The sequence below is a fragment of the Mytilus galloprovincialis genome, chromosome 7 (assembly GCF_965363235.1).
Source record: "Mytilus galloprovincialis chromosome 7, xbMytGall1.hap1.1, whole genome shotgun sequence".
NCBI lineage: Eukaryota > Metazoa > Mollusca > Bivalvia > Mytilida > Mytilidae > Mytilus > Mytilus galloprovincialis.
In genome coordinates, this window is record NC_134844.1 from 24,057,018 (window position 1) to 24,074,074 (window position 17,057).

The 17,057-nt window shown below is 33.6% G+C and overlaps 1 protein-coding gene across 2 annotated transcripts in view; it reads right to left on the minus strand.

Annotated features, from left to right (window-relative positions):
* The window catches only part of LOC143082599 (caprin-1-like), a 28,516-nt gene extending 13,744 nt beyond the window's left edge, over nt 1-14,772 (minus strand). The window contains exons 1-2 of one of the 2 annotated variants that reach the window (XM_076258357.1): nt 14,584-14,772; nt 250-312 (exon numbers count right to left, since the gene is read on the minus strand). In XM_076258357.1, coding sequence (XP_076114472.1) covers nt 250-312; nt 14,584-14,697 — 177 coding nt within the window. In that variant the 5' untranslated portion in view covers nt 14,698-14,772. The remainder of the gene's footprint in view (nt 1-249; nt 313-14,583) is intronic. The other variant, XM_076258358.1, reaches the window with a different exon arrangement.
* Between the last annotated feature and the right edge of the window lie 2,285 nt (nt 14,773-17,057).

The window sequence follows — 17,057 nt, forward strand, 5'->3', positions numbered from 1 at the left end:
TTTGTGTAGGGATATGTTGCTTCTTTTGTATCATAGTAATTGAACATACAATACCTTGAGAATGATAAGCTTAAGCTATTGTTTTAATAATTCTACGAAACCTTTTGTTTAAATTTGAGTGAAAAGACATGCATTAGACTGTGGTCCTGTCCCGTCTGTCCACCCAAATTTCACTGATGGGTAGATGGTGAAAGAAAATATCACCTGATCTGTAGTATATACATTCACATGTATCATATACTACTGTACCTGCTGGTCTTTCTCCAAAGGAATTCCTTTATCCTGCTTCTCCCTGTAAGCATCCAACTTCCCCTGAAATATAAGCAGAATTTATATACATATATATATATATACCATGCATACTGTATACATTTACATAAATTTATAATGTCAAATATTTTTGCATTGTCTTCAATCTGCAAAAAAATATCCGAGTTCAAGAGTTCAATAATTAAAATCTACAGGTATAATGAACTCAACTTAATCCCCTATCCTATAACAAACCCAAACCGAACACTAAATTAAAGAAGCTTGTTAGACATGTTAGATTTATAATAGCACTCTATATCATGATCATTAACCATTTTAAATGCTTTTAACATGTTTAAGCATCACAAATCATCAATGATTGTTTTCATTAAGGTTGATTTCACCTTCAGGCTTAAACTAAAGATGAACCTTAAAATTTATGTCTAGTTCCTTGTCTCCTTGCTTTATCAAACAGGTCACAACACACTGGGCAAGTTTATCTCCCTAGGCTTCCTGATTTTGCCTTAAAGTAAAGATGCATGTACATGTAAAACAATATATTTGTGTACTCCTCATTTTTCAAAAAAGTTCTCCAAATGTCACCTCATGATTGTAATAAAATTTCCTGATTTGAAATTCAACAGTATAAGCTTCTATATGAAACAACGTTTACAATCATCCCTTATGAAAATGTTTATGCAACACAGACTACACGAAATACGTCGGACCGTCGGACAAATCCGGTGAATAATGAATCGGTCTGGTAAAATTTTGTTGAATTCCGGTCCAAATGTCCGGTGTTTTTTTTCCATGGATTTTTCTAACATTCTAGCAAAATTGACAAACGATCTCAAATTCATTTTCATCTTTATTATTCATCACAGCGATGTTTATTTTGTTCAACCGCTAGCTTTATGCCGAATATCGCCAACAGGTAATGTGTAAATCCGGGTAAAAACATATCTGACTGGAACTGACTGTCAAAAACAACAATGGATGCCATCATTGGCACAACAGGAAATGTAAATAAAACCGGATCAGATTCTATGAACAGATAAGGATAATTCCAGGTTTGCCGATTTAAATACAATAAATGAATAAAAATCCAAGCAGATCACAAAATTTAGCTATGAAATATAAACACTAGAATTGAAAACCAAAAGATCTATGAAAAAGAAAGAAGAAACAGGAAATGATATTTTATACAGAAACTCTTAATTATGTTTAGTTCACAAACATTGTCAAAATCCAATAAAATGGGACATTACTCTTACACTGGCAGACCTATTTGGAAAATCACCGTGATTTTTGTAAAAAAATCGGTGTTTTTTGGACAATCTGCGCGGAACGGATAATTAATAGAGGTTCATCGTAAATTTTCCGTTTTACAGAATATTTTGCGGTTCTCCGGAGATTTTCCGTGTCTCAGGGAATTATCCGTTTGTCCGATAAAACGGGTGTGTATTGAGTCATTGATAGAACCAGTGATGCGTGAGCGACGGTTATTAAAAGGTCGGTTGTATAATCCGTTATGCGTGAGCGACGTTCAATCATTAATTGATCGTTGTATAATCCGTTAAGTGTGAGCTCGAGGGACGGTTGTATTGAGGTACAGATTGTGATATATGTAGAAGTTTACAGAACTACTAGTATCATTAATCGATTGAGATATAAGGAATTTTCAAAAATTTATCACATAATGTTTCTGTAAATTTAGAGAGAAACAGATTATATATTTCTCGGGGTGAAAGGTTTACTTTTATGGTGGAAAAATACATGTGTATTTCTGAGGCCGCAGATCATTTAACCTTCATTGGCAAATAGGAATTTTTAAAACGGTCTTGATCACCTGCTGATCCATTAATCGTTCAGAATGAAATGCACATTTATACCTCTTGGGGTTGAAGGCATATATTAGCAAAATTAACAATATGCTACGATGAGATAATAACAAGTTGCGAATTTTAGTCCGAATGTGTATATATATATGGGCATATGGACATACATTCATCTTTATAATTAATCAGTTCATCTGTCATTTGTTTTATTAAATTACTTTTCAATTGTGGTATAAATACAATTTTATCATTGTGTAAGACGATTTGAGAATAATGCTTTCATCGTAAATACTTCAGAAATTATAATTGATTCAAGAACCGTTTATTGGAACAAAAATAAAATGAACGGCTTGGAGGAAGTTCTAACCTTAGTTGATATCAGGGGTTAATTGGTATAGCAGTATGTTACGTAATACAGCGATCGTCGATGCATAATATGCATATGTATGTATATAGTATGCATGCAACTGGATTTCGACATCTCGTGGGTTGTCTTTTAGACAAAGAAGTTCCATTTTAAAGATATGAAAGTACGTCAATGCACGTCTTGTAAACTAATCTGTTACTTTTTTAAATATAAATAAGTTATATTTTAAAAGATTGGATGGTTATTTCACACGTATCAAAGTTCTTCTGTCATCATTACTGTTTTTCAATTATATTTTGAGAGTTCGATCTTAAAAGTTAAAACTAAGTTCGTCCTGACATTTATGGAATATTTGCCACTGGAAGTTAAACAACCAACAATCAATCATCTTATTACAAAATTTAAAATATGCCTGAGCGATAATATTCTTTTAAATTTTAATGTGAAAGACAGTTTCTCCATTTATAAGACGGAACTTCCCGGTCTAATGTTAAGTGTATCTACATCCCGGGATTGAGATTTATTTACTATACTAGCAAAAAAAAAAGAAAAGAAAAGAAATGATGATACGTTTTTTTTTTAATAATTAAATAATTAACGTTAAAAATATATGTAATTAACTTGATCTAAAACTTGACCTCGCTCATAATAGAGAATGTTAAAAATCAATTGTGTCGACTGCACGGGATTGTCCAACGGCGGGAAATACCCTGTAACTATAAACACAGGTGATGTTACTGACCGATTGTGGAATGTCAACTCAGGGTTAAAGTGATGTGTAATGATTGTGCGCTTGAAAGTTGAGGCTCTAGTAGGTTCATTTCAATTGATAATCGATAATCTAAAATCATTTTTTTTTCCAAATCAACGATGAAGTTTTGGATATTATGGAAGGGATTTTGTTTAAGGACAACGGAGGTACCTTAAAAGTCTATAGGAAAATATACAAATAAAATAATATAAAATAATTTCGAAGGTCACAACTTGTATCTTATAATTCAATGATAAAGCGACTTCATCAGTATTAACAGTTGTAAGATTGCAATCAGATGACTTTTAATTTTGTTTGTGTTTCAGGAGTGGGAGTGTATAAGATTACCTTATATTACAATGTTTGTTTATATTGCTTGACCCTTATGGGTGTAATTTTGCAATAAAGATTAAAAATATATACTTTGGATGTTCCATTCTCAGCATTGTTTCTGGTCTGTCTGTTCGTTTGTTCGTTCGTCCGTCTGTCCCGCTTCAGGTTGAAGTTTTTGGTCGAGGTAGTGTTTGATGAAGTTGATATCCAATCAATTTTAAATTTAGTACACATGTTCACAATGATATGATCTTTCTAGATTTAATGCCAAATTAGAATTACCTCATTTCCTCATTTCCTCAGTCCACTCAGGGACTTTCTATAATAAGTAAAGAAAGTCCCTGGTAGTCCCTGGTCTGTTAAACAGAAAATGATAGTGCGGATTGGGCATCCGTGTATACTAGTGACACATTCTTTTTTTTAATTTATTAAACTTGTTCTCAGTGGCAGATCCAGATTTTTTTTATATATAAGGAGAGGGGAGACTAACTGATAATGTCATGAGAGGACCAGCTCCAGTCATTCTCAAGTGATTCCCTATATAATCAATATTTATTTTTCAACAAAAGGGGGCGGACACCGTGTCATTCCCCCTTTATAGCCGACTGAAAAACTCAAAGGGCTGTTTAGGCAGTCAATGTCGTCAAAAACTTCTATGTGTTGTATAGCCAGTCATTGAGTCAGTGTCGTTAAAAACTTCCATGTATATCAATCAATCAAATCAAGACTATTAAAAACTCCCATCAACGCCATTCCCCACTAAATCCGGCTCTGGTTCTATTAATTTCATTACTTCTTCAACATACTAGTATCGGGAGCATGTGAGTATGGTAGCACTCCGTAGATAGGTCTGTAGTTTTGCATGTAAGACACTAACAGTTGGCCTAACGTATTAGAAGGCCAGGGTTGGAAGGTTATTCAACATTCTGTGGCTCAATTGTAACCATATTTTCTGTGAAGTGCTACCTAAGCCGTGTCCTGGTGAACCCTACCCATTTTTTTCAAAGGATTTTCCAATAGCACATCGAAACGCTTCCAGCATTCTATATTTTTTTCAAATTGTACCTCAGCATAATACAGGTCATGAGGTACATTTGTTTGATGTACATACTGTTTAATTTCCTGTTACTTCGAATTTTCGGGATTTTTTTTTTCATCAGATTTGCCCTGTTGTCTTTTCTTTTAACTCCGTGTAAACCCTCACACGCGATGTTTACAGAATTATTTGTTTGAAAAATTAAATTTGTTGTATTACCTCTTTTATCAAAATAATATTTAGTTAGCTTTATAAGCGCCTTTTCAAAGTCCAAGCATTGAACATTGCAAACACATATAGATATTTTCAAATGAATTAGAAAATATCTTCCCAAATCGACAGAACGAACAGAGAGATATTTGCCACTGGTCTTTACCCAGTTAACGATTCACTCTTAAATGCATTTCTCAAAAAACGATGGGAAACAGAAAAAACCCAGACTAAACAGAAAAAAACCAGACTATATCTTTTGGATAAACAGCCAAGGACATTTCCAGACATGAATATAACTGCATGGACCATCGCTTACAAGTTTTGTGACAGAACAGGCTTACAACTTTACTATAGTACATGTACAGTGCTTAGAACTCGCATAATTTTACTCCAGTTTACATAGTGCATTATTTTATGTTTTATGATAACAGAACTGTGTTTTATCAAGGTTTATCATGACTCGTATGGTTTTATGATAACTGATTTCTGAGGAATATGTTTAATAATGTAAACTTTATTTAAAGATACGTTTTTAACCGGATTTTTGTGACAAAAATGTCGGTTATTGATTTGGGGATGTACGGCGGGCGGGCGGGCGGGCGGTCGGGCAGTCGGGCGGGCGGGCGGGCGGGCGGCAATCAAATGTTGTCCGTGCATTAACTCATGAACCGTTCAACCAAAGCTTTTAAAATTTTAATATGTTATTACTGACAACTATTCGAAGGTCAAGTTCAATAATGGCGATTTTGACTTTTACCGTTCAGGAGTTATGGTTCTTGAAAGATTGAAAAATGGAGTTGTCCGTGCATTTACGCATGAACTGTTCTACCAAAGCTTCCCAAATTTTAATATGTTGTTACTTATGACAGAATGGAGGTCAAGTTCAATAATGACGAATTTGACTTTTACCGTTCAGGAGTTATGGTTCTTGAAAGATTAAAAAATGGAGTTTCCAGTCGTGTCCGTGCATTTATGCATGAACTGTTCTACCAAAGCTTCCGAAATTTTAATATGCTGTTACTGATGACAAAATGGAGGTCAAGTTCAATAATGACGATTTTGACTTTTACCGTTCAGGAGTTATGGTTCTTGAAAGATTGAAAAATGGTGTTTCCCGTCGTGTCCGTGCATTTTCTCATGAACCATTCAACCAAAGCTTTTGAAATTTTAATATGTTGTTACGGATGACAAAATAGAGGTCAAGTTCAATAATGACGATTTTGACTTTTACCGTTCAGGAGTTATGGTTCTTGAAAGATCGTAAAATGGCGTTTCCATTCAGGTAGTTGCATTTACTCATGAACCATTCAATCTAAGCTTTTCAAATTTTAATATGTTGATACTGATGACAAAATGGAGGTCAAATTTGATATTGACGATTTTCACTTTCACCATTCATCAGTAATGGTTCTTGTGATATTGCCAGGACACAAATAAATGTTAATAAATCCGGTTTGCTGTCGTTGTGACAGCCTCTTGTTTCCAATTGGTGCTAAAGAAAAGCACCATATGAATATTCATGAACCTACAACGATTGGTCAAAATCGTTATTTAAAAATCCTGTTTGTGAGATGCAGATTCATTTCAATACCGAACTTTCGTCTATATATTAAGTTTCACAAGTGTATAACACGGAGAAGCTATCAGAAGGTACATTACTCCCATTTTGTTTGGGTGTGAACCATCGATGTTCACAGCAATATCAAAGAATAAGATGATGATGGTAGAAAGAACTATGGGCGTCATGTGGCAAATATTACATGCATATCGGACCATGAGTTGTCAATCTGTATGAAAAGATTTCCAATACAACCATATTATTGAGAAGGAATGTTCACATGCTCTCGTTCTTGTGTCGTTCACCTTAGACACACATCCTTTTAACGATGTTTAAAAAAAAAGACAGAACCAATTTAATGTCATATATCCCTATTTTTTAATATAACTATAACAAGAATACCCCTATTTAGCGGACAAGCAGTTTATTCTTTTTTCTGTTATTGAATATTGAATACCAAGAAAGAAAATAAATCCCGAAATTAATTTGAAACTTTGATACTCAATAGTTTTCCAGCAAAATATTCACATCCCTTGGGGATAATTAGTGTTTGTCCAGTTGCATATATAACATGCATGTCGGAATAGGAAATTTTGCATAATGTACTTTCAGAACCATGTTCACATCATTATACATTATAGCCAACAATTGTGATGACAACTCCTTCCTTTGTTCGAGAACAATCTTGTTGAAATAGAAATTTGTGATTTTACTATGTCCATAACTTCGATGAACCCAAAGCAAGTTAAATATCGACATGTATTTAATTCAAATAAGTTCTCTTCTTCTTCTTCGTCCATCGACATCCAATGATAACATACTGTTGTCATACAAGGACTAGTTTATTTACAAAACTTTTAACTCAAATAAACAAAATGTATGTTTCTTTCTTATGTTCAATGTAAAAATGTATATAATTTTGAATTGCAACTATCTATAGTTCCGTAACTTTCTATCAAGGCGTATAAAAGAATGGTCGATAAGTGCGTATATTTTTGTTAAATCAATATTTCTTGTACGTTTCAAACTGTCCTTCACTTTTGAGAACGAGTACTTACATTTCCCCAAATTTACCCTTGGAAAAAATGTGAAAACAGATTTTTATTTTATCAAATCTTTTTTTTTTGGAATTATTTAGATTTTTATAAATAATATTCTTTACAACAGAAATGTAATTTATAAACAAGCTTATGCGTTTAATAATGAATAGTATATCGGACACGCAAGACAGAGATTTATACTATACACCTGATAGTTCAAAATGGAAAGTTTCAAGTTATCGGTCGTATACACTGATCAATACCCTTAGAAGTGAAGCGATGCATGAACTTGCAAGTCCGACAGGAAATCGCTTGAATACCTGAACGGGTCACCTCACAATACATTTGGGAGTAATACCTTTAGCCATGCTGGTGATCAGACAAGGGAAGGTACAAATTTATTTAAATAAGTTTATTACATAAAAGAATTATGAACAAATTAGATTTTCGAAAACAATTTTCACGGAACACTTATTTACGCTCATTTATGACTTTGAACTATGACTTTTTCACCAATTCCCATATAAACAGTTAAAAACTACATACCTTGGTTACCACGGTATAGCTGACTTATATTAACCCTTAAACCAAATTTCAGAAATCCTTGTATTGTAGTTCCTGAGAAAAATGTGACGAAAAATTTTCAACTTGGCTATTATGTGTAAAATCAAACAAGTGTTCGGTAAGGGAGCTACCATTTGATTTTTATGGGGGGGGGGGGGGGGGGGGGGCTAGGAGGAAATTTGAAAAAAATAGGCAGGACAGGAGTTTTGAGTAATAAAAAAAAAGGCAGGATGAGACACTTGCAAAAAAAAAGTCAGGACGACAATTTAGGTAAAAAAAAGTCAGGATCAACTAAAAAAAAAAAGGCAGGACCGAACAGAGTGAAAAATAAAAAGGCAGGACAGAGATCACAGCTTAAAAAAAAAAATGCAGGACAAAATTTTTCATCCTAGCCCCCCCCCCCCTACCCACCCCCCCCATAAAAATCAAATGGTAGCTCCCTAAACAGGAAGTTGTTGAGTGATGAATCTGAAAACGCATCAGCTGACTTATATTAACCCTTAAACCAAATTTCAGAAATCCTTGTATTGTAGTTCCTTAGAAAAATGTGACGAAAAATTTTCAACTTGGCTATCATGTGTAAAATCAAACAAGTGTTCGGTAAACAGGAAGTTGTTGAGTGATGAATCTGAAAACGCATCAAGTTCCAAGTATAGCTGACTTATATCAAGCCTGAAACCAAATTTCAGAAATCCTGGTAGTGTATATAGTTCCTGACAAAAAATGTGACGAAAAATATTCATGGGACGGACGGACTGACTGACAGACTGACGGACGGATGGACTGACGGACTGACGGAAGGACAGACAGAGGTAAAACAGTATACCCCCCTTTTTTTCAAAGCGGGGGTATAATTAAATATCTTGCAATGCAAAGCTAGTTGTTTGCGATGTGCGATGATGCGTGGCTGCATGGTAGATTACCACGTGAATTAGATCATTTTGATTATCTTTGAATTCACCACAGTCGCTTGAATTTTAGTGATGTATGTACGAAATTTTTTTTTTAAAATACTGTTATATGTATAATATATATAACAGTATTTTTTTAATTTTTTTTCCATACATATATCACTAAAATTCAAGCGACTGTGAATTCACTAACACGTGGCTGTTGACACATTACACGCAATATACTTAAAATACCTGGGGCAATTTACACTTCTGGTTTATTGTCCCTTTAACCAGCCAGTGTATCTGTGTATGATGTATTTATCTACCGTGCAAGGGTTGTGTAGCCAGTCAAGGTCGTTAAATGTATCTCTAGCTTCATTGACAGACTCCCATAATATATTCGAATTTTGAAAAAAAAGAATGTGGAAGGACGTAAAGACAACATTACAAATTGGACTAGTGTACATGCAACATTCAATCTATTTCTTGTGTGACAGTTTACTGACTGTCAAACCCGTGTTCAATTTATTATTTTGATATGGTTCCATCATTCGAAAATAAGTTATCAAAATCTCAGTAGGCTAAAAAAAAACTACTGGATTTTACCCACAGAGTGCAACAAACACAGGTCACGGAAATGGTCTCTACTACTTCAAACTTTGGCAATCTAAAATGAAATCTAATCAGTCAATTTCCCAGTATCACAATTTCATGTAACAGAAGAAGATGGTGCCTTGAAGATATATATATATATAGCTGAGTAAAATAAATATTTTTTTAAACAAGATATATGCAGGGAGCTCTATTTTTAACCAACCCGCGCATGAACAGATTCATTTTTTCTTGTATTTACTTCCTGAATGACACGACTCTAGAAATGTTTGCCACTGGACATCAATTTAAAAATTAAATAGAATCAGACAGTCATGCTCGAGCAAATAACATTGAGAACGGAACTTTATAGCAAGATATATACTATAGTGTATACAGATTGTATTTGAACACATACGAGGGTCTTGAATATTGTCTTATAGTTGTAAGTAATTTTTCTGTAGTCTTCATATTTTCCCCCATTATTCTATATTCTTTGTTTTCTTGGTGTCTATTTTATTTACTTTTTTGGCCCTTTGTTGTGCACTTTTTGTCCATATATATTCTCTCTTCTTCTATATAAATCCTATTCAAACCCTTATAAACATACACAATCAAAATGTTCAACTCAAAACCCCAGTTGACTTGTCATCCATGGAGTTTTTCTCAACCGTTGAGAATATAACAAATGCTAAATGAGTCCGTTTAAAAAAAAGATGTGGTGTGATTGCCAATGAGAAAACTCTCGTTAAGAGACCATATGCCACAGAAATTAACAACTATACATGTAGGTCACCGTACGGCCTTCAACAATGAGCACAGCCCATACTGCATAGTCGGCTATAAAAGGAGAAAAAGTCTAGGAGTCCATTACTGATATTACATATATATATGATTAATGTATCACGTATACGTCTGATGCTTAATTGTTGGCTCTGCTGGAAGGCAAAATATTTAGCTCTTTACTGACTAGTATTTAACAACTGAAACTAGATAAGTTATGAAAATCAAGGAATCTATGTATGCTATAACAGCAAATTTGAACGGAACCAAAACGCAACTTAGTAAAATAATAAGTATACAACTTGCATTCCAGCATTTTAATATTGGTAATTATTAATGATGTAATGCGTAAATAAGTTATCCTACACAGTGGAACAAATGGGAAGCCAAAGTACGTTAATGTCTGGATTAATCTTCTGCAAAAACAATGTCATTTTGTTTATTTTATCTGGTTAAATCTTCTGACATCAGACTCGGACTTCTTTAGAACTGAATTTTAAATGTGCGTATTGTTATGCGTTTACTTTTCTACATTGGCTAGAGGTATAGGGGGAGGGTTGATATCTCATAAACATGTTTAACCCCGCCGCATTTTCCCGCCTGTCACAAGTCTCTAGTTTTAGTCTCTTGTGTACAATTTGGAAATTAGTATGGCGTTCATTATCACTGAACTAGTATATATTTGTTTAGGGGCCAGCTGAAGGACGCCTTCGGGTGCGGGAGTTTCTCGCTACATTGAAGACCTGTTGGTGACCTTCTGCTGCTGTTTTTCTATGGTCGGGTTGCTATCTCTTTGACACATTCCCCATTTCCATTTTCAATTTTATTTCAATAAACTGACTTAAATAAAATTTAAGCAAGTTAAACTGTAAGCTTGCCGCCGTTGATACCCCCACCGAAATATTTCGGTTCACAGGAAGTTGTTGAGAAATGAATCTGAAAACGCACCACACGGTACAACTTACTTGCATAAACCCTGTAACCAAATTGATAGATACGAAAAAGATAGATACGAAAAAAAATTACTTAAATAAATTTTTAATTTACATGTAATGTATGACGTACTTAAAATCATCTTTGTGTAAAGAAACGTTTGAATTGGCTGATCTTTTTGTAAAGCATGCTATTTTGACGGTTACGGATTCAGACTCATTAAAGATGCATTTCTTTCTAACACAAACGATGCAAACGGCTAAGCTCGCACATGTTTTGATCATTTCTTTCAAACACATACGTTTGCAAAGTTTACATAAACTTTGACAAACTATGCAAACGCTAAAAATGCGTCTGCAGTTTGTCGTTTGTTAGTACAAACGCTGCATTTGTTTCTAACTTCAACCTGATTAAACGAAGTATTTGTTTCTACGTTTGTAAAAAAGTCTGATTACCAACAACATGTGCATGAATTATTGAAAATTCAAACAGGGTCATTAAAGATTTATCAAACGATGTATTTGTTTCTCGTGTATCGTTTAGAAAACAGTAACACACGCGACACAACGTTTACAAAATTCTTGTTAGAAAGAAATGCGGCCTAAGAAAAATCTTATTAGAATCACAAGAAGTTCTGATAGGTCGTAAAATAAACTTCCCATCACTTTATTCTTTTAACATGTCAATTTCAAAAAAAAAAATTCGCAACGATGTCATAATTGAAAGCACGAGGAAGGCTGACCAAAATGTTCAACTTGCGGCTAGTGATTGACAGGTGTGATTATATCTTGGGGCTCTTGTGGGGAGCATGGTGTCGGACGGAAAAAAGATTTCCAGTATTCATATATATATAAATGTCGATCTGATGTGGAAAATTGTGAGTTCTTTTTTAATAGCACAAAGAAAAAGACGTTAGAAGAGTAACAATGTGTAACTATAAACGAATTAAAGTTTGATAAAAAAAAAAAAAAAAAAAAGCATTCAATATCAAACCTTCTTGGTTGGAGAAAACATGTTCAACGTATACCTGCAAATATGTCTTAATAAATTATTTTGTGTATTTAAATTATCTCCATTGAATACAATACAATTTATTAAATGTATCTATGATATCCTCCGTAAATAAATATCTGTACAGGTAAAGTTAAATTCGGATCAACAGATTGATTTACGACCTTCCGCTTGTCCATGTTGTATTGCAAAAATATCACAGCAGGTGTTACTCACACTAGACAAGTGTCAAATCAGTATGACATTATGTCGGATTACGGCATCTGCAGTAATTAAGACTCTGTTTTTACTGTTTTTACAGGAACTGATTTATCTTAACATGACAATAAAGAAGAATTTTGTAAGGTGAACATATTTGTAGTATTGCAAAGTTACCACGTGCACTTTTCCTGTTCATTGGTCACATTTAAATAGATGATTCTTTATTGAACTAAATTCGATATTTAAATTGCAAGTAACTTTAATATCAAAACCACCGCTTTTTATTTCTCGACTGAAAAGGGTAATAAGACGGTTATTTTTATCTGACTGTAAACATTGTATATAATCACAACGATCTATTAATAATCGTTGCTCACAGATAACGGATTATACAACGATCTATTAATAACCGTCGCTCACGCATCACTGGTTCTATCACTGACTCAATACACACCAGTTTAATCGGACAAACGGATAATTCCCTGAGACATGCGGATAATTCCCTGAGACACGGAAAATCTCCGGAGAACCGCAAAATATTCTGTAAAACAGAAAATTTACGATGAACCTATATTTATTATCCGTTCCGCGAAGATTTGCCAAAAATCGCGGTCATTTGCCAAATAGGTCTACCAGTGTTAACTGAAATGCATTCAAGCAATTGTGCACAACTTTCATAACAATATACCCTCTTGTTACATCATTTTGTTTTAATTTGTGCATTTTGGGGAGGAGTAGGGCACAACAAAGTCATATGTTTGTTGTTTTTTGTCGGATAATATACAATTAAATGAGAAAAAAAAATTGGTCTGGTAAAATTTCATTCGGTCTGGTAAAGCTAGGATGCTTACCAGACCGAATGTCCTGTAAAAATAAAATTCATTCGTGTAGTTTGTATGTAATGCACTTTTGATGCATGTCATTGATTATTACTTGTCAGTCTATTTTTGCTTCAATAAGAATCCTTTTCCCTGCAACTTCATTTAATTTTTTTTAGTAAATAAGACTGTTTATTTGTCAAAATCCCACAAGTTCCATGTGAAATAAATATAAATTTGGACATCACAAAGGAAAATGTGGGACACCCCACAGGTAAATTAATTGTATGATTTTCAATGTCAAATGCCACAGATTCCCAAATAGAGATAGTGTTTGTATGTATATATATATAGCAGTAGCGGGTCCAAAATTTTTCATACAGGGGGCCAGCTCCAGTCATTCCCTTTATAATCATCCAAATTTTTCCCCAGAAAGGGGGTCCTGGGACCTCTAGATCCGCCCATGTTTAAAAGAACCTAAATAAGGAATATACCAATCCAGTTCTCTTAAATGAACAAGTTTCTAAACTTACACCAGATAGCTCAAGGTTAAAATGAGTAAATGAAGCTATCAAAAAATTGGGACTTAATGTGACATAATAACATTAATAACATTGTGATGTTGAAATTGCAATAAAAAATGGAAATATACGGGAAAGTGAAAAATTTATGTAGTCTATTCACTTTTGAGGATTTGCTCTTATGCACACAACAGTAAGAAATTTGGACCAATAGCATTATAATGTTGAAATTGCGATAAAAAACGGAAATTTATGGAAAAGTGAAAAAATTTATATGCGTCTATTCACTTTTGAGGATTTGCTCTTATGCACACAACAGTAAGAAATTGGGACCCTGATTACAGAGTTGATGATACAGTGTCTTATCATTTCACTAAGTTGTGGAAGATTCTCATAAATGGGTTCTCAATTTCTTTTAAGGAGTAAATTATACCCCAAAATAATTTTTGAAGATCTTCCTCAGTCTGATTTAAGAATTAAAAATGAACTCTTTACAGTAGTTTGAAAGAATTAAATCTTGCTTTGAAATATACGGCTTTCTTTATAAAATGATGTTAAGTTATCAAAAATCGACTTCTTGTAATACGACCGTTTTGGAATCATAAGGAACCTTGCATTTTTAATACGTTTCCGGTTTTGTCCGCCATTTTGTCTAGTAAATGCGTCATGACCATTTTTGAACAAAACTAAATAGTCTTTGTACATATAATCCAAAAGATAACAACAAAAGTATGAAAAGAGGCATCTTTAATCATCAATCTTTAACGCCATGACACATATAATAAACTGTTATAATTATCGATTGAGAATACACGAAGAAACCGAAGTTGCTAGGGTCGAATTCCTATGAGCAAATGAATAGTTCACAATGTCAATGATTTACCTTTCTTTTTTCAAGATTTCGAACTTTTTTTTCCAAAACTGCTAGGATCTGTTTCATTGGATCCCCAGCATCCGAATTGACTTGTTTCTCTGCTTTTGTAGAGGCGGCAGGCATCGTTCAACGGCAACAACTCGACATAGATTTTTCACGTGCTTCGATAATTTTCGTAGTTCCTCAGTCTTAACACTACGGAGTTTTGATTCCTCAAATACAAGAGATGGGTAAATATGTTAAAAGTAAACTTGAAAGGCACGAATTTTAGGAAAATAAGAGATTGAGAATAAATTGAAACATTATTTGAATCCAAATTAAATAAATTTATGAAGCACCGAGTAGACTGGATACCTGTTTAACTTTGAGCGAAGTGCAAGGCAATTCCAGATGAAAATAAGAATGAGGTAAACATTCTGTTATAAATATAAATCACCAGATTGGAGCACTCCACTTTGGAAAAGAGTCTTTATATCAGAACCAGTATTTAAGAAAAACAGGTAATAATATTTTGAACACATTATATTCAATAAAAACGTGATTTCTTGTCCCAGCCACTTAAAAAAAAATATGTTAGGATCTATTGATCTATACACAACTGAGTTATTTTTTGTACAGTCAGCACATTGAAGTAGATCTAACTTGCATTTTTAAGCAAAGAAACATGCTATTTTTAGAGGGATTAATCAGTTATTGATCCCTGAATGGTTCAAAATAATCAAAATGGCATGCTTTAGACCTCCTGAAATTCAAACTTTTATTGAAAAACGTCCATTTAATATATGATCGTTTCGAAACATTTATCAATCAAAGTGTAACTTTAATAGCTGCTATTAAAAAAATATATATTGAGCATCCATTTGTATGTACATACGATAAGAACAAAACTAAGATTTTTGAACGGTATGTTATAAAAAAAATAAAAGGTAAAAATCTCATTGCATCATAAATTTGATAAAACATTAGGGACTTATCATCGCCTCTTATCCTATCATTTTTTATCTGGGAGGGGCCGGGGCTCAGTCGGGTCAAAATACAGGGGGGATCATTTTTTTCTTTCTGTATGTGGAAGAGGGGGGTTCAAATTTTTTTTTGTAAATTCAAAGTGATCAATATTTTTTTACACATGGAAATAAGTATTTCACATACTTCAAGAGACAACATGTCAAGAAGAACATTACAACAGTCAAATCTAAATATATTTTATCACCATTCATATACAATTAATTATGAGTAAAACATCACAAGACTTTGGTGATGTAGGAAGCTGCATATGTGTTTCATAATCCAAATAATTTAGTCGTTATACATGTATTTCACTCACGTTGATCACTAAATTCACAAGCATAATACTGGCTGCCAAGTTTTGTCTTAATCAGCTTAATAGTTTGAGAAAAATTAAATATAAATTATAACGAAATCTACAGCGATTTGTGCAAAATTTTGTCCAAAATACAAAGCATGCCGAATCATGAAAGAATATAGTGTAGAGTAATAAATTCTCCAATAAATGATTAAATATTCATCTTATCTGCATACAAACAGTTGAATTTAGATACACAAGACGATTCTGAGATGCTGAACACCACTAAATTAGTAATGCATCTTTTTGTTTTCATTACAAGATTCCTTTGGGTCCATTTATACTCTTACTTTTTAGGCTAATAAATCAAAAATTTTAGGTTACTTTCACAATAAAGGAGTTACTTTATTGTTCAAGCTGAAAGCATGAACTATCCATAGAAAAGTTTAGCGACTCAATTGACGTGTCAAGCAAGGCAGGCGCGGATCCAGAGGGGGGGGGGTTCCGGGGGTTGGAACCCCCCTTTTTTGGACGATCAATGCATTTGAATGGGGACATGTAATTGGAACCCTTTGTCCTGGGTTAGGACCCCCTTTTTAAAATGGCTGGATCCGCTCCTGCAAGGCCTTACGTAGAACTTAAGTTTAAGTAGCGTTCAGGAGAGGGACATAATTATACTTGATTTCTCTTAGTAAATAATGTGTTGTTATTGTTTCAAAAAGTTATTTTTTTAAAGTTACTAAGGATCAAGTTTTCTTTAATAGCACAATATAGGAAATTAGAAAAAAAAGTCAGGAAAATCTACCCAAAGCACTGGCTTGTACTACCTACTTATATTCATGGAAGAGGCCTCATGGAAGAGCCCTATTTCAAGACAATTTCCCCTCAAATATGTTTTTGGACTCAATCAACTGAGAATATTTCATTTCCTAATTTTCGTGAAATAACATGATAAGTGTTTTGCATGTTAAAGTTTTTGCATGTTTGATAGAGGGGGGATCAATTTTTTTTAAATGATTTTACTAAGGGGATCAAATAAAAATAGTCAAATATTAAAGGGGGATCAAGAAATTTTGTATGTTTGATTTCAAAATGACCAGCCCCCCTCCCAGGTAAGAAATGAAAAGTCCCTAAATTGAACTTGTTTTGAAATAATTGTCAAGTTATTTGAATTACATTT